The following is a 21,520-nucleotide window of genomic DNA, read 5'->3' as shown; positions in this document are numbered from 1 at the left end:
GTTATAGAAACTGATTTTTGATTAGGTTGTTTATCGAAATATTTCAAGCTGATCTCGCTGAGTTTCCTGGTGGCAAGAAGGTCTCGAAACTAATTTCAAAGACAAATCCTCGTTGGCAGACTGCTATTCAAAATGGACTCATTTGGGCCACATAAGATTTTATACATTTCCATTTGTTTTCACCGCCCCTACACTGCATCCCTCGTTTTAATCATAACTGTCATTATTTGATACAAGAATATTACATTTGCGTGCTTTCTATGACCCTGTGTATCGTGCTCTGTGTGATCTCTCGATGGCGCAAAATATATTCAGATGACGGTCCCCATACAGTATGTCAATAAGTATATACTCTAGTACATATGCTCAAGTGTCGTACATATGCCAGAAATATATAGCATGTACACCAGCCAACCAGTACATTACCGATACCTAGGTCTCAGTATACGAGCTATGTTGACAAGCCAGCATAATTCCAGTGCTAGGTCTCGGTACATAATATGCACCCGAAAACAGCCGGTGGGTTTATACCACCAGCCTCGCAATCGCACTTTGGCATCACTGATATTATGTCAGCCTATGAATCCAGCAAAATTGTATTATATAATTATATACAATACATGCGACGAAAGTTGATGTGTGGAGATCGGACCGACGTAAAATCTATAACCCTATTTTTAGGCATAGATTCTATGATTTTTTCGATTGGCCGTGTACCTCTCGCGAACGTTGGTCACTGACACACGTCCATCATCCGAAATTTGAAATTCGGAATCGTCTTGTAACCTGAGCACAAAGCAGTATCCGCAGCAGCGTCGAAGGCAATAGAAATGTATCTAGGTGACCTATATAATTCTGCTTAGCGAGGGGTCGCGTGAACAAGTTAACGTCACGGTGAACTCGTGCTGAAATAAGTATAAGTCTGACTCGAGTAGTCTTGACAGCCGACATTTGCACTCACAGGCCCCTTCGAGCTTGGTTGAGTAGATAAGAGTCAAGACTCTGACCTTGCCAAAACCCATAGACAGTTCAATGCACGTTACCAGCGTACGAGGTGAGTTCTGCGAACGAGCAGCGAGGCAGCTACTACTAACATACTCGAATGGGATACAGATTTCCATCCAACCAGGGAGAGCATACCGCCTCCGAATGTGAGCTATCAGCAATCGGTGCTCGGTCTTGCTCCCAATCTACATCCCCTTGTAAGCAATATCTTAACAACATTTCTCTCTTTGCTCACCAGAATTTACAATAAGAACCCCTTCCCCTTTATTCTTCGCGCCGCAGCGCTATACCCGGACAAACTTGCCCTTGCTCATCCAGATGTAAAACATCCCGCGTTCTATACCTATGCAGTTTGGTGCGGCCACTGTGCTTGGTCGAGAACTAGCCTGACAGCAGCAATAGGGCTCAGCGCATCCAGAACATGGCGTATGCTCTTATACAAGCAGGCATCCGCCCAGGTGACCGCGTTGCAGTCATAGCGCCCAACTGGTGAGTTCTATCGTATCACACCCTTCATGCGTCTCACATAGAAGCATGATAGCCCCTTGATTGCAGGTATAACCCCCATTTTGTTGCACATGACAAGAATGAAACGCTCTCCGTAGATGCTCACTTTGGCATTCTTGCTGCTCGTGCTATCGTTGCACCTGTAAACACTCGCCTCACGCCCCCTGAGGTCTCATACATTCTGGAACATAGTGGATCCAAACTCATTCTCGTTGATCGCGAATTCACCCATCTCATTGAGAATACTAATGTCCCTATCATTGTTTGTCATGACACAGGAAGAGCAGGCGACCCATACGAAAGCTTCCTTAGTGCTGGCAGAGTATTCAGTGCAGAAAAGGGGTGGGCTGGCTTGGACATTGAGCTGGATGAGAATGCTGGTGCAGTTTTGTGCTACACGTGAGTCATGGCTCTGTTATGCAGTTTGATCAAGAAGTGAACACGTTTTTTCAAGGTCGGGAACTACAGGTCGCGTAAGACTTGTTTGTGTCTGCAGATAAAAGCAATTGCTCATTTCGCATAGCCAAAGGGCGTCCTTACCACACTGCGCGGTATGGTCTCTCGACTTACTCACTTTTGTTTGGCTGATGTACTGTCCAACCAGGTTCTTATTTGGCAGCAATAGGGAACGTTGTCGAGGGACAGTGCGTGCTTCTGCCTTACTCTATCTTTCTGACGGGCTCATCAGTGGGATTTTTAGGATGACTCATGAGTCGACGTACTTGTGGTAAGGTTTATGTGATTGCGCGAACAGTCAAGAATATAACGAACTGCAGGATCCTTCCAATGTTCCATGCAGCTGGTTGGACATTCCCATGGGCAAATGTCTTCGCATGCGCGACACAGGTGTGCACAACACAATGTTATGTTTTAACCACGAATCATCTTATCTTATTCCAGATAACCATGCGCACCGTTAACTACCCACTTATCTGGAAGCACCTCCTGAATTCCGGGGTAACTCACTATTGCGGTGCACCCACCGTCCAGGTTTGTGCGTCGCACAGGGACATGGATTAGTCTGATATACCGATAGATTGGAATTGTGAACGACCCCGCTGCTAGACCTCTCCCTCGTCCTATATCCGCGGTTATTGCAGGGGCAGCACCCACCGCTCAAGTCATCAGCCAACTCGAGGAGAAGGGAATCAAGCCTGTGCATGTATACGGTTTGACGTAAGTCTGGCGTAGCGTTTGACTCGTGCCCAAGCTGATTCGTTCTTCCATGCATCACCAGTGAGGTACGTGCTTTGGCGTTATTTAAAGAAGTGGCAAGCTTGAACGTGTTCCTAAAGACTTATGGGCCCTTCACGCGCTGCTATGACCACCCTCATTGGAAAACGCTGACTTTGGAACAACGCGCGAAGCTGATGGCTCGACAAGGTCAAAGCTTTGCTACCGCGCAAGATATACGCGTAGTATATTCTTCAGACGACGAAGAACTCCGCGACGTTCCAAAAGACGGACGCACGGTGGGCGAGGTTCTCATGCGTGGAAACCTGGTCATGAAGGAGGTGCGCTTTCCAGTGGTTCTGCAGAAGTTCTTGTATTCATTCTAGGCATTTGTTGTATAGTATTTCCGCGACCCAGAGGCTACGCGCAAGGCTTTTCGGGGAGACCACTTCCACTCGGGTGATTTAGCCGTCTGGCATCCAGATGGCGTCATACAGGTCGTCGACCGAAGCAAAGACCTGATTATCTCTGGAGGCGAGGTGAATAAGTGTCCTTTCGGTGATTTAATGAGCTAACTTGAATATCGCAGAATGCGTCGAGCTTGGCCATAGAACTAGGTATTGTATTTTCGTGTTTGAATGGTCACCAAGTTATGGACTCTGAACGAGCCACGCAGAGCTTTCGAGTCACCCGCATGTTTTAGAAGTATCCGTAGTCGCCCGCTCGCACCCGAAGTGGGGTGAACGTCCCATGGCTTTCGTCCTTATTCGTCCGGAGCACGCCCCCAAGTGGAAAGACAACCATGACGGCTTTGCTGCTGAGCTGATCCGCCACGCGCGAACACTTTTGCCCGGCTTTGCATGCCCAGAATGGGTGCAAATAGTAGACGAATTACCCGTCAGTCATGCATAACATCCACATCCTGTCGGGCGCTTACAATACTTGCAGAAAACATCCACTGGGAAGATCCTCAAGACCAATCTTCGCAAAGTCGTTGCTAAACTGTGATCTTAATGATGTACTACTAATATATTGCGAAGGATCATTGATATCTATCGGTACATACTTGTGCTCAATTTGTCAAATAAAAGGATGAGTGAATGATAAAACAACAGCTAAGAGGAAATGTTACAACAAGATCTAGGCATGATAGTTTCAATATGGTCATGACAAATCTGGATTTAGTCGCAGTATCCGGAATGCACCAGCATTGCGTTCGCATAGGTATACCTCTTCTCCCTGACGCCCAAGAAAAAGAACCTCATCTGTGCTCTCGTTGTCCCCATCTCCCGTGCCATTAAATTCCGCTCTTGCGGGAGATTTCCCCGTGGTATGGTTTGGTTTCTTTCCAAGGTAGCCCGACCCTTTGCTCTTTGACAACAGGGCCGTAGCATTCGATGTGGAGGAACCGACAGGAGTGCCTATCTTCCAGACAAACGGTCCACGTCTGTTGATATTTGATGGCGGCGGTGCGAATTGGGGTAACAGGGTACGCGATTCATCTGCGGGTTTGAGTAACGCGTCACCAAAATCCATCGCTTCCATTCCCCCTTGGCGTACAGCCACGAGGACAGAGCGGTCTTTGACGTCAAAAGCCTCTACACGCTTAACGTCTCCCATGCGGGGAATCGACTCGTCATCGTTGTCCGTGCTCCAGATAAAGCGACCTTTGAGAACAGCCCGACCACGAGCATCGACTATGGACGTGCTGTGGCCTCCACGCGAAGAGAAGAACAACGCAGGCGGGCCGAAATGTCGAGGCTGGACAAGAAGAGATATTGGGGCCAAGAGAGGTTTGGCAGTATCCAGCGCAGGAGGAGCGTGCTGGGCCGCCGAAGGCGGAGTTGCTGATCGGAACGGATGGGAAGGATCAACGCACTGCTGTCTCAAATCCTTGAGCAACATAAACACTTTCTCCTCCTCTTTGCGAACTGGTAGATCTGGCGGAAGCAACCCATCCTTGTACCACGCTTGCATAAGACTTGCTTTCCAGGGCCCTAATCCTAATTACGAACATAATTCAAAAAAGTGACGCTTCGACATACCGTGCACAACTCCTTTCGGATCGCGGTAAAACCATCTGGAAGGCGGTGCTGGTGCTGGCATGGGTAGGCCAGGAGGTGAAAATTGAATGGACGCCAGGTCAACATTGGCATTACCTTCAGCATCGGGTTCATGCTCGGCACGGTAGTCAAGGAACTCGGGATATGTCGGTGGAATGATATAGTCATCAGCAATGGTAGCTAAAGGCAACTTTGGTGCATAGGACAATTGTTGGAAGGTAGTATATGGGCCAAGAGGAGCGGAAGCTAGTGCTACAAGCTCTTCAGCATGTGCAAGAGCAGATCCAGGGGTACCGCCGATTGGTGTCTGCGATTGCGATGCTGGCGCGTCGGGAAGATTAGTATTGGAATTATTTCTAGACGGATCGCCGGATGGTAATGAAAGTCGATTGCTGATACTGATGTTGGTATCCTCTTCATCTTGTGGAGGTGGGTCTGTATCAAAGACATCTGGCTGACCGGAGCGTATTTCTCGAACTCTTCGCCGAGCTGCGCGTCGCTCGGCTCGACCAATTCGGACCTCGCGAACTCTTACTGTGGCAGGTTCTAAGCCAAAGACGTTCTGAGAAAAGACAAGAAAAACTTCGACAAGGTCATCACCCTGCAGTTGCAGTTCCAAAGAACGTGGTGAATCAGGAAGGATGAAGGTGCGAGAAAGACCCAAGGCAGTTCGATACGTCCCGGCAAAAAGCTCAACCTTTTCGCCATTATCTCCGCAGAGAATAGCGAGAAAGCTGCACAAGGTCTCAATAAATATCCTTGTGAGACTCTAAATACTCACCTCTTTTTCGGCGTCTCCACCGCCTTGATGATAAGGGAGCCCTTCGTACCCGGTAACTTCACGTAGTCCAGCTTTGGAGGAGGCAGTGGGGTTGTAAGAGTCTGCGATCCAGTCTTCCTTTCAGGCTCCGTGAATACCAGCGCCGGAGGCCGCTCGGCAGACCTCCTGGAACTGAATGCATTGCTTATAATGCGAGGAAGAAGGCGAGAGTGAATCGTCGGGTGTGGAGGAATAGGTAAAGGTGGTCGATTGACGGCGGGAGATACGCTGTGTCCTCCTGAGGTCGAAGGGCGAGGAACAAGTTGAGGAGGCTCTGAGGGACGTGAACGTATGGAAGCTGAACGTGTGAGAGCCAAAGATCGTTCATTAGGCCCGGGTATGGGTATTGTCGAAGATGTTGGAGATGTGGGGGACCCCAGAGGAGTATCATACATAACAGGGACATTAGGATGGGGGCCATCGGACGAACCACTGCCGTTGAAAATGCCGGCCAGTACTGACCACCTCCTTCTTCGCCTTTCAGGATAATTCGTGGTGCTCGGGTGGCGCCGTGAAGAGCGACCGTCCTGCAATGGAGGACTGAGTGGTGCGTCGTCATCTGTACCAGATGGAGTTGCCCCAATCATAATCGGAGCTTGTGGCCTCATTGTCCCTGCTGGTGGGAGGTCAGGGGCTCTGCTCTCCAAAAGAGCCTGAGCAAGCGTTATACGGTCAATTGTAGCAGTTGCGCCTTCGTCATCATCGTCATCTAGATCGATGTCTGGAACGGTATGTCTTTGAGGTGGCTCGTCAACGGGAGCCGGTGTTGGAGGTGTTGTGCGAATGCTGGGCGGCGAACTCCGCAATGCTTGTCGAATGGTCTGCAGGGTTGGAGATGGTTCGGGGGGTTGAGCTAGTATCGTATTCGATTGCGCCAGAGTCAGATCTAAGTTCGCGGGACGATTTCTTCGACTATATGTGGCTGAACTGCGTACGGGAAGTGACGTGGAACCACCTTCTACAGTATCGCTGTTTCGGGGTGGCGGAATAGCGCTAGTGCGTTCATCCAAAGCTCGACTGCCGCTTGCACCCGCAGTTAGTACATCAATGGCCTCGTCGTCGCTCGCCTCAAGCCAATCCACAGTCTTGGCCATCGGGTCTTCCCGCTCTGTACCAGAACTCATATTGGGTAGGGATGGAACGGGGGGGACAATTACATGAGAAAGGGACGAACGACGGGACCTTGAGAGGTTTATCGAAATGGTGGATGCCTGTGTTTGCAAATGGGGTCGAGTAGTTTCGGTTACTGCAGAATAAGGTGGGGGCTGTTCGACTGGCTGGAGGGGCGTTACAGGTTGGAGTGTGGGCGGCCTGGGCAATTTCTGCATTGAGGGTGTCGGGAATGACGACTTTTTAAGAAGCTTTTCCGTCTTGGGGACTTGGCCCGAGCGAGTTAATGACCTGAATTTCGCCTCGGTTGAGTCTACACTGGAGTTGCCAGATCCCGCCCTCTTCGACTCCTCCCTCCTAGATCGTTCACGTTCTCGTCGAGTCTCAACATCCATACGCCACTCTACAGCTTTTTTTACTTCCTCCAAAGCATACACACGAACACCATCTCGCCTGCCTGCTATGGCTACTAATACACCACGATGTTCCATGACGACCACACTTTTGAAGCTGACCCTGCGCACCAGCGCGTAAGGATGAGCGGCTGGGGGAGATACAAGAGGAAGGACATCAAGTCCCTGGGCATGGCAGAGAAGAAGGTAGTGGGGTGCCATAAAAGTTCCACTGGTAGGAGGAGTGGTAAAGTGTGAAGGGGATAGATCATCTGTGATGACTGATAGGGAGAGACCGAGTTCTCTTAGAGTTGGAGGGGAGAGCGAAGGTGGAGGCGTAAGAGGTCTAGCAGGTGCAGGGGATGGAGATATAGACCTAGAATCAGGCTGAACCGGATCATTTGGCTGCGGCCCATCGTCTCGAGCAGACATTCGGGAAGAAGATGGAGTGATAGTATCCCTCCGATGTATTAAATTTGACCAAAAGCCAGAGAGGCGATTGGAGGGACGTGCCTGATAGAAAGTCATTCAACTGAAGTGAAAGTGACGATTGTAACTCACGTCCATGGCAGACCTGCGGATGTTTCTGATTGAATTCGATCTTTCAATTACCCTACTGCTTGGTTCCGACAACGGATCTGTGGACATAGTGGTGGGTGTTTGAACTGAGGGAGTGGGTATGACGGGCAAGCTGTGGATGCTTCCATCATCAAGGGACTGTTGAGTATTCGTGGGAAGAGAAGCTGTGTCCGTCGCGGGTTGAATGACCGGTTCAGTATTAGTAGTCTTCGGAGTAGAATCGACAACTTTTATGGCGGTGACCGTCAGACCCTGAGGACTTGAATGAAAGTCCACAATATTATCCTGCTCATCGTCGAGAATGACCACTGGTGCATCGCCGCACTGGTCTACAGGACCATGAGCTTCGTCCATTATGGAGGAAAGAGCGACGGAGCGCGATTCCCCTTCTGCCAGCAAGGTGAGACTATAAGTGAAAGAGAGAAGAGCACTGTTTTACCCGTGACTTAGTACTAATTTAGTTTATTATCCCACGCCACGTCAGTGTGAACCCATGTATGTATTTTTACTTTGAACCAGCTTTGGACGTGACGGTTGTCCTTCGCGGCAGTTTGCTATTGCTCATTCTTAAAAACGTTCGTTGTCGCAGAGCATATCCTTTCAATCTGTTTCAGTGATCTTCGCAATGCTTCGTCTGCACAATTCTATTCGTCCAGCATTTCGCTCTCGTAGATGGGCTCATAATGTCCCTACGCTTTCTCACCTGAACTCTGTCAACGAAGAGGATCTTGCACACTTTTCCAGAATCCTTTCACCCACATCTATACTATCAACTTTACCATCAATATCCACCCCCGCAGATGATATTGCGCCCTATAACGTCGACTGGATGGGAAAATACCATGGTCAAGCCAACTCTGTACTTCGACCCCGCACAACACAACAAGTCAGCGAAATTGTCAAGTATTGCGCTCAGCGTAAAATTGGAATCGTCCCCCAAGGTGGTAATACTGGCCTAGTCGGTGGTGGTATCTCCTTACGGAAAGAAATTGTCCTCAGCTTGGGCGCGATGAACAATGTTCGGTCTTTTGACCCTGTTTCTGGTATTTAGTCTGTAACTTATTACAACGTAACTCTATATTCCATTCCAGGTATTCTTGTCGCCGATGCCGGGTGCATTCTCCAATCCCTAAGTGAATATGTTGCCCCTCACAATCACATCATGCCCCTAGATCTCGGTGCAAAGGGAAGGTGTGTAGAGCTGCACTACATATCTAGCAAATTAATTCAACGGACCCTTTTCAAGCTGTCAAATCGGTGGTAATATTTCTACAAACGCAGGTGGTCTCCGACTCCTACGTTACGGTTCTCTGCATGGCACTGTCCTCGGATTAGAAGTAGTTCTACCAGATGGTACAATCTTGGACCAGCTGTCAACCCTGCGAAAGGATAACACCGGTAATTTTAAAAGTTCTACACGGGATTTAAGCTCTCCGCCTAACTTCCGATAGGCTATGACCTTAAGCAACTCTTCATTGGCGCAGAGGGTACGCTCGGTATTGTTACCGGGGTCTCCATCCTCACGCCTCCTGCACCCCAGGCCACCAATAACATATTTTTGGCATTACCCCGCTTCGCCAATGTTTTACCACTCTTCCAAACTGTGAAACGCCAACTTGGAGAAATTATGTCCGCTTTCGAGTACATCGACCGCACTGCTTATGATATGGGTTTGCAGCATGGTCTTGGCCCTTTGCTCAGCGCAGATGAGGTTGGCGACTCGCAATGTTTTGTACTCGTGGAAACCAGCGGTGGGAACCAGGATCACGATTTAGAGGTGCTGTCATTTTCCTTGTGGCTAGTGTGTGAACTAATTCTTTGCATGATCCAGAAACTCAACAATCTTCTGGAAAACTTGCTGACCGCTGATGAACCGCTAATCAACACCGGTGTTCTTTCCCAGTCACCCACTCAATTCAACTCCATATGGGCTCTGCGTGAAGGCTTGACTGAGTGTGTTCAGAAAGAAGGCAAACCATATAAATATGACGTTTCTGTCCCGCTTGCAGACTTCCAAAATGTCGTTGATGCTGTTCGGGAGCGCATGATTTCGAAAGGGATGTACGGAGACCACGCAATTTCCAAGGTCATGGGATACGGCCACGTTGGTGACGGTATTAGCATCTCCTCAATTTACCTTGAGGCCAGGCCACTTATTTCTTCGTAGGAAACTTGCATCTCAATGTCATCGCCAAGCATGGATACCGCCCGGAGCTTGAGGCAGCTCTGGAGCCTTTCATTTATGAAATTGTTGGTGCGTATCGCTTCTCCCAGAAATTCATGAGTGTGGCTGTTAACGAGCACCTTGATTTAGCTGACCGCAAGGGCTCCGTGTCCGCAGAGCATGGCATTGGATCAATGAAGAGGGATGCGTTGCATTACTCTAAGAGCGATGTTAGCATTGACTGGATGAGGAAGATCAAACAGGTCTTTGATCCCTTGAATATCATGAACCCCGGCAAAGTTATTCCATAGAGCTGAGTTTATATTATGCGTTCATGTGATTTCAAGTTTCATTGCTGAGCGCTCACTTCTCACGGGCTTCCCGACGAACATGATCAGTAGTACAAGCCTACCTCCTTATGCATTTACTAGGGTACCTAAAGCCGGAAAGAATTTTTACAAGCAATGTGCTCCGCATTGTAATTTTCGCACACTTTCATCGGGGTTTATTCAAATAACCTCGGAAACGCGAGTACGGCACGGACGACAATCACACGGATCGTGAATTCGGAGCTAGTGTGAACTCTCGGACCGGATTCAAGGCATATGTCTCGTTCCCGGGCCCTCTTGACAAACCCAATTTCATCACGATAACTCATATGATTACCGGCAAGTGGCCATGGGGCGGTATGTGATATATACAGCTATGGGATAATACCACCTGGGTTCAGGCTATGATCTCCACACCTGCCCGGGCGAATGTTGTAATTGTGCATTATACGTATATCATATAATTGTTAATCAGGCCCTGAGTACCGAGTAGATTGTAATATCCTCGCGCCTTAACACTGAATACCAAAATTATGGGGCATCAGATCTTCAAAACCACACTACAAAGTCAATAGTATATAATATATCATGGAGCGTCATGCTCTCGCGTCCTCAGAGCGGGGTGCCTACTGTCTAAAATAAGCAAGAGGATAGCGACACAGAAGAGATTTATATGCAAGAATGTTGCTATCTGTGGGTTGCTAGTCAGAAGGATACATCAGTGTGCAAAGGCTGCATAGGAAACTACAAGGAAATTCTTCGCGCCACCTCACTTGGTCCCCCATGCGAAATCGAGGAGCGCTCTTAATGACTGCGAGGTGAATGAAGACCATGTAGAATGCAATCGATATAATAACATATGACGAGCTAGTTGATCGAAACTCTGTAATTTTGAGTGACAGGTGTTATCGAAATTACCATGTATAAAACTTCCATTGTTCGAGCGGGCGAAAGTAAAAAAGAGCGGCATCGACAAGCATCCGCACTACAGGCATTTTGCCCCTTAGTAGAGCGAATTGCAGAGACATTGCGATCGATAGTCCAGGTGCGATATGCCAGTAGTCCTGGACACAGTTTGTATTAATATGAGGCATGAACTTCGGGCACTTACCAAAAATTAACAAATTAGTAGTAAAGTTCGTAAAGTGTGAAGACAAGGGACGCCGTGACCCTATGACCAGTCTCGCTGATAAAGATACTTCCGAAATTACACCCTGCTTGCGAATAATTGTAAATCCAACAAACACCGAACGCTTCAAAGGCAACATGAGAACACGACTTTCTAAACATGATTACAACCTTACCGCATGGTAAAATAATGATCCGGACGGATCTTCAAACAACGTAACAACAAACATTTCTTGGGAAACATCCGTGAAGAAAGCCGCTGGCCCGCCTGGGAACGCGTCGCGAAACTTCACCTGTCCATCTTCGGTGTAAATTGCAATGATCATAAGCACTTAACCAAGGTCAATCTTGCTGTCAACTCACCTGGCTACTAGCAGTAGATCTGCATCTTAATTGAAGTCTGGGTTTCATCGCCTGGCTTCATGCTAGATGTCAAACAATGGAGAGCAGGCTAGCGTCCCGAAAAAGGTGAATGGTGTCTACCGTCAAAAGATATGTTAATTTTGATACGATCCATGTTGGCAAACCGTGAAGGTTAGTATACCGATATCAGTTACGCAGCGACTCGAGAAAATATATGTCAAGTAATATGTTGGGGACAAGGAAGCTGGGTCCGGTAAGACTGCTGCTTCGCTGGATCTAAAGTTTCTGTTTTGATGTCCGTGATATCTTCAGACTAAACCTGGCTGACTCAAAAGAATTTGTGATCACTGTCAAAGGTGGGCGAGGGAAGAGTGCCAACGTGCGACCCCCCTCTGGTAGATGCTGCTTCTCGGGTCTAGGAAAGTTCTAGCCATCGTGAATATGGGACGTATAATTCAAGAAGGTTATCTAAGAAGTAAGCTGTCCTCAGACTCGGAGGGTCTGTGAATTACGTCGCTAGCGATCAAGTCATTTATGTGTCTCGTCCTTGTTATTTTCTGGGTACAACTGCAACGCAATTAACGCCATCCTGCTTCAAAGAGTCACCGGAGTTTGAATCACGCACCTTTCCAGGATTAAACAAGTTCAGAGGATCGATCGCACTTTTGACAATTTTCATCAGTTCCACGGTATCTTCGCCCAGTTCTTCCACAAGATACTCTGTTTTGCCTACCCCTACACCGTGTTCGCCCGTACCTGAAGAGAAAAGGCTTAGAGACAACATGCCTACTAAGGTACATGGCACGCTTACATGTCCCATCCATTTGGATGGCGCGATGGACCAATCTGTGAACCGCTTCACCGACGCTCCGCAGTTCTTCTTCGTCTTTGAATAAAATGAGCGCGTGAAAGTTACCTGCACAGCTCATTTATACGCAATTAAAGAATATATTTTTGATGCTCTTACCGTCACCAACGTGCCCAACAATAGTCGATTTCAAACCAGCCTTAGCAAGATCCTCTTTGGTTTCATAGACTAGCTGCGGAAGTCGGGAAACCGGTACGCTGTAAAGTAACCCACGTCATACGGATCATTGAAAAATCAAGAACGGAAAAGGCTAACCATACATCAGTTGTCCAAACCTTTGAACCAGGGTGCGTGGCTAGTGTCGAGAAGAAAGCCTAGGATTAAACAATGTCACGATATCACGCTAGAGCAATCGCGGTTGACGCACATATTTTCGATTTTCCCACATCTCACCTGCCTCCTCCTCTGTTGCCGCGAACTCAAATCGAGTGCTACCATGACGTTGTACAATCTCTTGCACGGCATCGGAGGTGTCACGGATAGATTCAGGGGACCCTTGAATCTTGAAGAAGAGAGTATCCTGCACCGGATAAGGAGCATCAACCACCCCAGCAGTGTTAATGGCTGCCATCACTGAAAGCACTCAAGGTAACGTCAAAGACATGAAACTTGTCTACTCACTGTGGTCGTCTAACAGCTCCACGCATTCTGGAAATGAATATCTCAGCAAATGAAACGAGATATAACTTGTCACTGACGTATGTGGGGACCGTGTGGAGTATTAAGGATCTGCTGAACGGCGCTAACTGCTTTCTCGACGTCAGGGAACTGTGCCATGGCAACTTTAGTGGGTACCACAGGAGCCAATCGCAACGTAGCTGAAACAGTATTAGAATTATAATGTCATCCCGGATACTGAATACTAGATTTACCCTCCGTGACTATTCCAAGCGTTCCTTCAGCACCGATGAAAAGTTTAGTAGTGTCGAAGCCAGCGGAAGACTTGCGCGCCCGCCGACGGGTCTTGATCACTTTGCCAGATGGAAGGACGACCGTCTGATACCGACTTGAGTGATCAAAAACACTTTCCAGAAGACTTGGATTGAACTGACGACATTGAGGAACCATTCTGCTTTAGCAGTTCCATATCTGACTGCATTGGCTGTATCGGGGTTAATATGTGCTGCGCTATAACAACATAAGAAGGTACCAACTCCCTGAACACCCTGTACCAATCATGCCGCCGATGGTCTGTAGCCAGTCATGATTTCAAGTTGAACGTGAAAAATTTGGGATGCAGAATGACTTACAGCTCCAGGACCTGGATCAAGCTGTTCAAATTCAAAGCGAATTCATAGGCCATGGTGAAACATACGCACAGGGAAGAATAGAGGGATACCCCTGTCTTTTAATGTATTGTTTATATCTTCCCACTTTGCTCCAGGCTGACACCGCAGATCACCATCAGCCTCTACAGACAGCCCCGTGAGCATTGGTGGTGGAACGCAGCAGAAATATCGTGTCATACCATTTATTTCCAAAATGCTATTCATCGCAGACAGGTCAAGACATATGCTACCCGAAGGGAACTAACAATGGAGAACGTCAGCATCGCCAAAGTAACGTAAGATGACTGTTCAAGTCTCACACCGGTGAAATGGCCCTCTATACTCGTGGCGCCGCCGAGCGCAATGATGGGAACCCTGTACTTGCGAGAGATATTGACGACTTTTACCACGTCGTCTGTACTATGTGCCCTGACTACAACCGAGTGAGGAAGACTGGGGTGATACGAATGGTCGGAGGAGCCATGCACTCGAAGGGAATCTGGGCTGGTCTGAACGCAATTCTTATCAGGGAAGGCGTCGCGTAGTTCCTCAATTGCTTTTCGAATGTCTTCGGGAGACCCGTAGGTAGGCGTTGAGGATGAGGAGCTCCCGAACACGTCGGTTATGCCTCCTGCACCACTTGCACTGAATAGTTCTTCTGGGCCACTTTTCTGGAGGTGCACGGACGAGAGCTCGCCGAACTTAGTAGATGTGGCATGGATGGTAGCAGCACCAGCTTCCAGTCTCGCTGGTATCAATCCTTGTTCGCGGTACTGGAAGATATAATAACTTGTCCCCATCGCGAACAAGGAACCCAACACAAATTTTCCAATACGATGAACATCATCCTGCGTGGTACGCCCGGAAGACGATGAATAATAGTTACTTGCCACTCTGCTGCTGCGGATGCTTGCGTTGCAGCGTGGAAGCAATGAAAGACGACAACCCCTCGTAGTAAGAGAGAACATGGTGTGCCGGGTGAAATGTATACAGACTACCGCGTAACTACGCGTTTTATATAGAACAACCCCATCATGATGGATCATCAGGTCTGTCCAAGAAACTGTCATGACGTAACACCAGTTTGCCCCTTCTTACAGCCGTCGAACTATATCACGGTGCAATTGGTTCGACTAACGGCGACGCGTTAAATAGCGTCACGATGGTAGCTTCAGAAGTAAAGTGCTTTGCAATACTAGCATCCGCGACAATCATTTTCTGAGCAGTACGTACACAGGATCGCCGAGAACGACATTGGTCAAGTGACGATATGAGCCTGTGATTGATAACAAAAGTCCGCCAAATGACGCGTAGGCCGTGCTACGGAGTAAATAATATGAGTGAGAGGTGGTCGACAACAAACATGCAAGCAACTTACACAATGTCGGAAGATCCAGTATCAAACTTATAGACCTGCGGGCACGGACGAGTAAAGTCAAACTCAAGCATGATGGACTCGGGAAGACAGACTCGGAGTCGCACCTTCCCATACATGACATAGTCATAGTCTTCTTCCAAACCTCTCCTTCCTTTACCATCTGGTCTCCATACATCTCTATCTTTGTCTTCGCCACCTTCGCCATCTGCATTGGGTGCGCCGCCATCTCGTGATAGCGACGAAGCAAGGGCCATCGCAAAACTGTCCCCATTCACTAAAGGGAAGAGCTCTATGTTGTAGTCGAGCGTCAAGTCCATATCATAGTTTTTTGAACGAGCGTATAACCGAGATACTGGTCGTACACAGCACATGTCAGTCACAAGTAAAAAAAAAAAGATGTGCATGAACAAGCCCGGACCTCGATCAAATTTTTTGCCATCCTTGTCGATGGCATTGGTCGTAAAAATATCGTCGAAAACGATGCTGGATGAGGTTGAGGCCATGGGCACTTAGTAGAAAAGATCAATTTGTGTTTGGACCCGACCAGTATGGATGATGGATGATCGAGTCGTGACGCGTTCAAAATTCACGCGTAAGTGAAGAAGCGTTTCTTGCCTATAACCGCACCGTTTGGGATATTCGTGCCAACCCCTGCCATTTGGCTGTCCTTGGCATGTTCAAGTTCGTCGAGCGCTGTAGCAGTGGCCTACATTTTCCCCGGTCAGCAACTCGCATAGCGCTGCAATTCAGACATTTATCGACATTTACTGTCCGGAATCCACCCAAGCATGCACCGCGAGAGGTGCCAACGCCTTTGGTTTTATGTTCAGCGTCACATTGGGATTTGAGAACACAGAATAAGTGAGCATTCTGTTCAGATTGAACATTGCACGAAAACTGTCGACGATAGCCTCATCCCCCAGTCATTTGCTTCGATGCTCGCAGAGAAAGGTCATACTTGCATTGAAGTCGATTTCGGACCACCTGGTGAGAGCGAAAAATGCTCCAGCTCACAGAATCTCATGGATCGCTTGAGTGAAGGTATGTTTCATTTATCCGAGGAGTGCATACTACATTTTGTCGGCTTCAGAGCTCAAAGTCAACTTGGGCCTTTCCGGCAGTCCATTTCCACCCGTAATATTCGCGCGAGGCATTGCTTCTCTCATCGCACAGACGTATATCTCTTCCTACCCAGCCCAGGGATTGTTTATGATTTCCCCTCCGCTATCCAATGCGTCATTGTTCCCTAGCGTTCTTCCCAGCCCGCTGGAAGAATTTGACTACGAACTCAAGTTCCCCGTCGCAGTTATGGCCCGTCCAGCGGAAATGAATCAGCTAAGGAAGTATAGCCGGCTGGGTCAAAATGAGTTGGTCGACTTGATTGAACGTGTCGACTTAGAAGGTCAGGATGCTTTCATGAAAATAGAGCAGTGGTTAGACGAACTGGGGATTTGATATTCTTTATTAGAAAGAACTACTGGCTAGGATGCATCATGACTTTGTTATCCTTCTCACGGTAGTTGCTGCATTTGCTCTGGACAAACTTCGACACAGCCTGCGAAGGTGCTGTATCAGTGAGAATACAAACACGCAAACGGTCTTACGATCACTCAATATCTACTGGACAAGACTGGACGAGCTTGCCGGCCTCATACTTGACCTTGCATGACGTTCTCGTTTATAAGACCTGCAGACAAATGTGGCAGCAACTGGCGGTAAAACCTTGAGATCAACTGAACTTTCCACAGCTTTGGGTTGATATCGGTGATTATTAGTGAATGGGTGGTTGGTATAAGTACAGTTGACGGCGAGATATCGCGCACGAACGAGTGAAATGATTACGCAGTTGTAGAGTAGCATGGATAAATGTCCTCTGTGCCATCAACTCTGCTCGTCGGAAGCAGCCTGTTCTTTTTCCATTTCATGCTGAGCGGTAGCCAAGCTTCCCATACCAGGAAGAGCGACTTTCCACGTTCCTCGAAGAGCTAGCACTTTCCTGACCTGATATTCAATCAGCTCATGAAGTTTTGGCACGTCCCTGAGCATCGCTCGACTGCCCATGAGCGACGTTGTCTTCAGGTTGAGAGTAAAGTCTTGTGGCAACGATATGGTCAAAACGGGAGCTGTTGATGCAGGAGATGGCGGAACCAGGGTGACCTATAGAACATGACTCCTTGTGTTCCAAAGAGCAACAAATTGGCAATTACTCACTTTTGACTCGAAGAGAGATAGAGATATCGTGAGTGAAACAGGTAGCCGAGCAAACGAAGACATGGGGTAGTTAAACAAATAGGACGTAGACAGTGAGACAGAAATGGTGTCTGTATATGACATGTCGAATTTGATTGTCTGTCTATCTGGTGAAATGGATCTGTGTAAGGATGGCATGAAAACTGACCGTCGGAGCCGAGTCCCCATCGTTGTCGTTCACAACCTGTGCGTTGGACAACTTGGGCGCAGAAATTCCTAGATCCACGGAATGTACTGTGATATGGTCCTAATGTAGTTGTGAGTTATAGACGAAGACGATGCAGGCGGAATACTTGCTAGAAATCCACGCGGACGTAACTTATTCGCATGGTCCTCGATTTTCCTGCGGGCAACCTCCATTCCCTCATATCCTGTAAGGTTGTCCTGAAGCTTGGCTCTGTACACCTCCACAACCTAATATTGCATCAGACTGGGTTGGAACCCATCTAGAAGCTCAGACAACAAACCTGCCTTGCAAGGATATTGAACCAATGCGCTGACTCCTTTTCTGGAGCACTGTCTTTGTCGTCGTCCTCTTCATCTTGATGCCATGAAGGGTTTGATTTTGACAAAGGATGGAATGGGACGGTTTCCGTCTCACTTTCGGGAGGAATGAAAAATAGGTATTTGAGGACAAGTGTGAGGAGAATCAAGATTGAGAGTTGACCTAGCACGAGGCCTTGAGTAAAAGTCGGAGTGAGGGAGAAGATATAGCTATTTCCCATATCGGATGGGCGTTGAAGGCAAGCTCGCTGGCTTCAAGGAAAGCGCTGGCATGTGTATATGCGTGTTTCAATTTAGCTTGAAGTCGTCTTGTTAGCCGACGGTTACATCATTACATGATCAATTTGCCGTATCATAGAGGAAAGATCTCCTTCAAAACTTGACTCTGTCAATCATATGGCTACTGCCTTTGTCTCCTGGCCATCAGCGCCGTTGACCGAGTCGCTCGTCAAGAGAGCTTTGTCAAATCTGCCTGTCTCAATCATCACATCACTTCCTAGCATCCATGAATGCTCAAGGCTGCTTCAGTGGTCCACTTACGATGCTATCGACCATGACCTGACACACCGTAATCCCGACAATGTCTTGTCGTCTTCTTATACCATCAGAAAGGCTCTCATTCGTAAACACTACTTAGCACGATGCATTCAGTCGTACTTGACAAAACATCTCGACTCCATCCTCAAGGATACGGTGCCCAGGACATGGGATCTCGAGATCTCTTACGCGGATGAGCTGGATGAAATGTGGAGTGACCAGCTTTGGGATCTTGGCAATGAAATCGATGACTCCTCTCAATGGTGGATTTTGAAGCCTGGCATGGCAGATCGAGGAATGGGTATCAGGTTGTTCAACAGCAAGGACTCGCTATATCGGATCTTCGAAGAGTTTGAAGAGTATTCCGAGGACGAAGATCAGACCAATGATACCTCTGTAATAATATCACAACTTCGCCATTTTGTCATTCAGGTAACGTCGACTTTTTTTTTGCGATGTAATGCTGAACGTTATTCGACCGCAGGAATACATACCTAGTCCAATACTCTTGGACCCCAACGAGAGGCCTCATTCTGTCTCTGCGTTAAGCCCACCTGAAAATTTGCAAGGACACAAAGTCAATCCGCTCTATCCTCTCTTCGTCAGCTTTTTATGACGCTGACGTCCAGTTCCATCTACGGGCGTACTTCGTTGCATCAGGAGCATTGCAACTCTTCATGTATGACCATGTTCTTGCTCTGTTTGCTGCCGTTCCGTATATCAGTCCGACGAAAAGGAGAGATGTCGACGATGCCGCTTTCGGAGACATCGACTTGACACCCCATCTTACGAACACATCGCTGCAGATTGATCGAGGTGAGGAAGGCGTCCGTTTACTTGATGAACTTTCAGGATGTCATATCCTATCTGGAGATGATACGAATCGTGGAGCGTTATTTACATCTGAAGATATTGAGAACATAAAGGTTCAGATGTGCTCCGTTCTCGCGGAAACGTTCAAGGCCGCTTTGGAAATGCCTGTACACTTCCAGGTAACGTGATTTGCTGTTGATCCTCTGCCTCGGTGTTAAGTCTTGATATCAGCCGCTTCCAAATGCATTCGAATTGTATGGAGTCGACTTTCTGGTGTCTCATGACCCAACTGGACTTGGTTCATCAGGCAACTCACGAGTCTTTCAAGTTAAACTTCTAGAGATCAATTCAGAACCCGCTATCGAATTAACGGGTCGAAGGTTACATAGAGTTCTCGAAGACTTGTTTGTTGCGATCGAGCAGGTTGCAGTACTACCTTTCTTCGGACAGGAAGTCGGATGCGTATCAAGCATGAAAGTGCCTCGGCACTTGCGAATGTGTCTTGATACAAAGGTACGAGGATCTGGAGGTTGGTGAAGCATTAGAAATATGTTATGCATATACTTCATCCTAAAGTATACTTGCCTATCCATTGTGTTGCATAGATCATGGCGCTGAGCTCTCCTCCTCCTTTATCCCGGATGTTGAAGGCCTTTTTCTATTGAGATCAAGCCTTTCATCAGTCTCAAAGCCTCTTTTCCGCTTGTTACTTGTAAAAGTGCTATCCTTCACGTTTTTTGGAAGATCCTTGCGCCTTTCGAAGAGTTGTTTAGCGAATTCTTGGTCGTAGGCGACACGCCGGATACCAAACATTTCGATTTGAAGAACACCATCCCAATACATCTTCTCCACCATTCGCATCTGCGAAGGTGGAATAAGGTCTCGGAATAAGACGGTGTCCTTAGCCATCGCTTCCATCCTCTTTGAGCGCTTTTAGTCATGATTGATTTTTCAAATCGACAGCGACCTACTGGAGAGCTCAGCTTCTTGGTGTGCTCTGCTGAAAGAAGGAACGATTCGCCTGTTCTTTCATAGGTTCCAAGATACTTCCAGCCGTGGCCGTCGTGATAACACAAGTCTTTCTTTTGACCAAGTTCAATATCCGGTCGAACACGGAACCATGCGCCATTGTTCTTTTGGGGATTATATTGATGCGTTGGTCTTACAATAAGACCTAGGGCGATTCCTGCGCGGGCGAACATTACAACATCCCTCTCAAGACGAAGGGTGCCGTCACAGCGACTGTAACTTGTAAGTTAGCATGTCGCAGATCTTGTAAGTGAATAGACCAACCAATGAGTTCGAGCTGTCTGTCGAGAAACGTCAGTAAAAACCTAAGAGCAAAGACCATCGCGAACCCTGGGAATACCCATAGAGAAGATGGGAGAGTATACAGGAATCTCATTAGAATTCGGCTGGTCACCGGCAGTCGGATACTCTGTGTTCCGAAAGAATGTAGGTGGGTCGGATTTACTGCGTGTCTTTTCACTACGAGGGTTCGTCATGGAAAATATAATCTACTTACAGTGCTTTTCCTTCTGCCGCCCAATGCTCTCGTTCTTCTAAACAGAGTTCAAGTTGGCCACGTAGTTCATCGATGACCTGCGAGGACATTTCAGGTATTATTCAATATCATGCATTTGCAAATACCTCTTGGCACTCTCGTTTGCTCGCTTTAAGCTTCCGATATTTTTCACGAACACTTGTCAGCTCTGCAAGTTGTTCATCTGCCTTCTCCTAGTTGGGTCAAAGTTTGAAAAGTACTATGATATGTCTGGTCCCGAAATACCTTGTCCAATGTTGCCGCGTTTTTCTCGCTAATTGCGTCAGCTAATTCTTTCTGAATTGCGTCCATCGACTGTTAAGCACGATAAGACAAGAAGACCGCACATCCAGTAACAAGTTAAATACCGCAGAGTATTGCGCTACAAGATTGCAGGGATCGCCCTCTATCTTGACTGGAACGTTTGTTGTTTGATCCTGGAGACGTGAAAGTTCTTCTCGAAGGCTAGTGTTCTCAACCTTTAGTGTAGCTATCTCTAACCGTAGGGCGTCTTCGCGTTGCAATTGAGGACCAGCTGAGTTGACATCGCTAGCAGGAGTTCCTGTTCTCTGAAAGGTCTTGCGTATGAGTTATATCATAATGATAGTGCTCCAGAGGATGACTCGCCTGCTCAGCTTCACGGAGTTGGTTGCGAACGGCCTTAAGTTCCTGCCCCAGAAGCTTTACCATTTCAGCTGCGAGCTCTGGGTCCATGACATTATCCAT

General features: G+C 47.7%; 9 protein-coding genes across 9 annotated transcripts; 4 read left to right on the top strand and 5 right to left on the bottom strand.

The window, feature by feature from the left end:
* Nucleotides 1–1,032: 1,032 nt before the first annotated feature.
* On the top strand, nt 1,033–3,693 carry EDB93DRAFT_1250869 (uncharacterized protein; the record flags this gene model as incomplete). The annotated part of the gene is made up of 17 exons (XM_041453075.1): nt 1,033–1,054; nt 1,114–1,202; nt 1,257–1,360; nt 1,408–1,494; nt 1,561–1,911; nt 1,967–1,985; nt 2,036–2,063; nt 2,117–2,156; nt 2,213–2,239; nt 2,289–2,358; nt 2,413–2,502; nt 2,549–2,688; nt 2,750–3,026; nt 3,087–3,224; nt 3,275–3,302; nt 3,362–3,582; nt 3,634–3,693. The coding sequence occupies 17 exons, from the start codon at nt 1,033–1,035 to the stop codon at nt 3,691–3,693; spliced, it is 1,791 nt and encodes a 596-aa protein (XP_041307321.1).
* Nucleotides 3,694–3,815: 122 nt separating this feature from the next.
* Nucleotides 3,816–8,072, bottom strand: EDB93DRAFT_468915 (uncharacterized protein). The gene is made up of 4 exons (XM_041456473.1): nt 7,632–8,072; nt 5,530–7,583; nt 4,731–5,482; nt 3,816–4,682 (listed from the first exon to the last, which is right to left on the bottom strand). Exons 1-4 carry the CDS (start codon nt 8,001–8,003, stop codon nt 3,850–3,852), a joined length of 4,011 nt encoding a protein of 1,336 aa, XP_041307320.1. The 5' UTR covers nt 8,004–8,072; the 3' UTR covers nt 3,816–3,849.
* Nucleotides 8,073–8,274: 202 nt separating this feature from the next.
* EDB93DRAFT_1240843 (uncharacterized protein) lies at nt 8,275–10,124 on the top strand (the record flags this gene model as incomplete). The annotated part of the gene is made up of 7 exons (XM_041451803.1): nt 8,275–8,692; nt 8,741–8,840; nt 8,896–9,047; nt 9,101–9,426; nt 9,481–9,763; nt 9,817–9,903; nt 9,964–10,124. 7 exons carry the CDS (start codon nt 8,275–8,277, stop codon nt 10,122–10,124), a joined length of 1,527 nt encoding a protein of 508 aa, XP_041307319.1.
* Nucleotides 10,125–11,944: 1,820 nt separating this feature from the next.
* Nucleotides 11,945–14,747, bottom strand: EDB93DRAFT_1148816 (D-lactate dehydrogenase cytochrome oxidoreductase). Its single transcript, XM_041449591.1, has 15 exons — nt 14,090–14,747; nt 13,970–14,030; nt 13,821–13,912; nt 13,752–13,772; nt 13,656–13,692; nt 13,554–13,603; nt 13,374–13,497; nt 13,200–13,319; nt 13,123–13,149; nt 12,869–13,074; nt 12,757–12,815; nt 12,601–12,698; nt 12,445–12,549; nt 12,259–12,389; nt 11,945–12,200 (listed from the first exon to the last, which is right to left on the bottom strand). Exons 1-15 carry the CDS (start codon nt 14,735–14,737, stop codon nt 12,162–12,164), a joined length of 1,818 nt encoding a protein of 605 aa, XP_041307318.1. The 5' UTR covers nt 14,738–14,747; the 3' UTR covers nt 11,945–12,161.
* A 233-nt stretch (nt 14,748–14,980) lies between these two features.
* EDB93DRAFT_1240841 (RNA polymerase I) lies at nt 14,981–15,650 on the bottom strand (the record flags this gene model as incomplete). Its single annotated transcript, XM_041451802.1, has 4 exons — nt 14,981–15,089; nt 15,148–15,182; nt 15,252–15,499; nt 15,566–15,650. 4 exons carry the CDS (start codon nt 15,648–15,650, stop codon nt 14,981–14,983), a joined length of 477 nt encoding a protein of 158 aa, XP_041307317.1.
* A 254-nt stretch (nt 15,651–15,904) lies between these two features.
* On the top strand, nt 15,905–16,602 carry EDB93DRAFT_1069408 (uncharacterized protein; the record flags this gene model as incomplete). Its single annotated transcript, XM_041444948.1, has 3 exons — nt 15,905–16,008; nt 16,058–16,188; nt 16,238–16,602. Coding segments are annotated over 3 exons (600 nt in total), but the record flags the coding sequence as incomplete, so codon positions are not given.
* A 284-nt stretch (nt 16,603–16,886) lies between these two features.
* EDB93DRAFT_467926 (uncharacterized protein) lies at nt 16,887–18,197 on the bottom strand. Its single transcript, XM_041456472.1, has 5 exons — nt 17,865–18,197; nt 17,695–17,811; nt 17,546–17,644; nt 17,359–17,496; nt 16,887–17,304 (listed from the first exon to the last, which is right to left on the bottom strand). Exons 1-5 carry the CDS (start codon nt 18,120–18,122, stop codon nt 17,029–17,031), a joined length of 888 nt encoding a protein of 295 aa, XP_041307315.1. The 5' UTR covers nt 18,123–18,197; the 3' UTR covers nt 16,887–17,028.
* A 100-nt stretch (nt 18,198–18,297) lies between these two features.
* Nucleotides 18,298–19,788, top strand: EDB93DRAFT_1086053 (tubulin-tyrosine ligase family-domain-containing protein; the record flags this gene model as incomplete). Its single annotated transcript, XM_041445955.1, has 4 exons — nt 18,298–18,870; nt 18,923–19,015; nt 19,068–19,430; nt 19,483–19,788. 4 exons carry the CDS (start codon nt 18,298–18,300, stop codon nt 19,786–19,788), a joined length of 1,335 nt encoding a protein of 444 aa, XP_041307314.1.
* A 69-nt stretch (nt 19,789–19,857) lies between these two features.
* EDB93DRAFT_1250862 (uncharacterized protein) lies at nt 19,858–21,520 on the bottom strand (the record flags this gene model as incomplete). The annotated part of the gene is made up of 9 exons (XM_041453074.1): nt 19,858–20,172; nt 20,223–20,493; nt 20,545–20,561; nt 20,610–20,724; nt 20,777–20,853; nt 20,902–20,988; nt 21,041–21,109; nt 21,163–21,356; nt 21,418–21,520. The coding sequence occupies 9 exons, from the start codon at nt 21,518–21,520 to the stop codon at nt 19,858–19,860; spliced, it is 1,248 nt and encodes a 415-aa protein (XP_041307313.1).

This window comes from Suillus bovinus, assembly GCF_016758785.1.
Source record: "Suillus bovinus strain UH-Sbo-P2 chromosome Unknown EDB93scaffold_31, whole genome shotgun sequence".
NCBI lineage: Eukaryota > Fungi > Basidiomycota > Agaricomycetes > Boletales > Suillaceae > Suillus > Suillus bovinus.
Note: the sequence above shows the minus strand (reverse complement) of the source record. Positions and strands in the feature narration are given on the sequence as shown.

What these genes read in the sequence shown, in the direction of transcription:
- EDB93DRAFT_468915 (XM_041456473.1), bottom strand. Translation starts at nt 8,003, where the DNA reads ATGGACGAAGCTCATGGTCCTGTAGACCAGTGCGGCGATGCACCAGTG. An exon ending in TCCGCAGGTCTGCCATGGAC is followed by an intron (nt 7,584 to 7,631) that starts GTGAGTTACAAT and finishes ACTTTCTATCAG; the next exon opens with GCACGTCCCTCCAATCGCCT. An exon ending in TCCGAAAGGAGTTGTGCACG is followed by an intron (nt 4,683 to 4,730) that starts GTATGTCGAAGC and finishes AATTAGGATTAG; the next exon opens with GGCCCTGGAAAGCAAGTCTT.
- EDB93DRAFT_1148816 (XM_041449591.1), bottom strand. Translation starts at nt 14,737, where the DNA reads ATGTTCTCTCTTACTACGAGGGGTTGTCGTCTTTCATTGCTTCCACGC. An exon ending in TAGAGGGCCATTTCACCGGT is followed by an intron (nt 14,031 to 14,089) that starts GTGAGACTTGAA and finishes CTCCATTGTTAG; the next exon opens with TTCCCTTCGGGTAGCATATG. An exon ending in TGGTACAGGGTGTTCAGGGA is followed by an intron (nt 13,604 to 13,655) that starts GTTGGTACCTTC and finishes ACCCCGATACAG; the next exon opens with CCAATGCAGTCAGATATGGA.
- EDB93DRAFT_467926 (XM_041456472.1), bottom strand. Translation starts at nt 18,122, where the DNA reads ATGGGAAATAGCTATATCTTCTCCCTCACTCCGACTTTTACTCAAGGC. An exon ending in TCAATATCCTTGCAAGGCAG is followed by an intron (nt 17,812 to 17,864) that starts GTTTGTTGTCTG and finishes ATGCAATATTAG; the next exon opens with GTTGTGGAGGTGTACAGAGC. An exon ending in ATGGGGACTCGGCTCCGACG is followed by an intron (nt 17,497 to 17,545) that starts GTCAGTTTTCAT and finishes CCAGATAGACAG; the next exon opens with ACAATCAAATTCGACATGTC.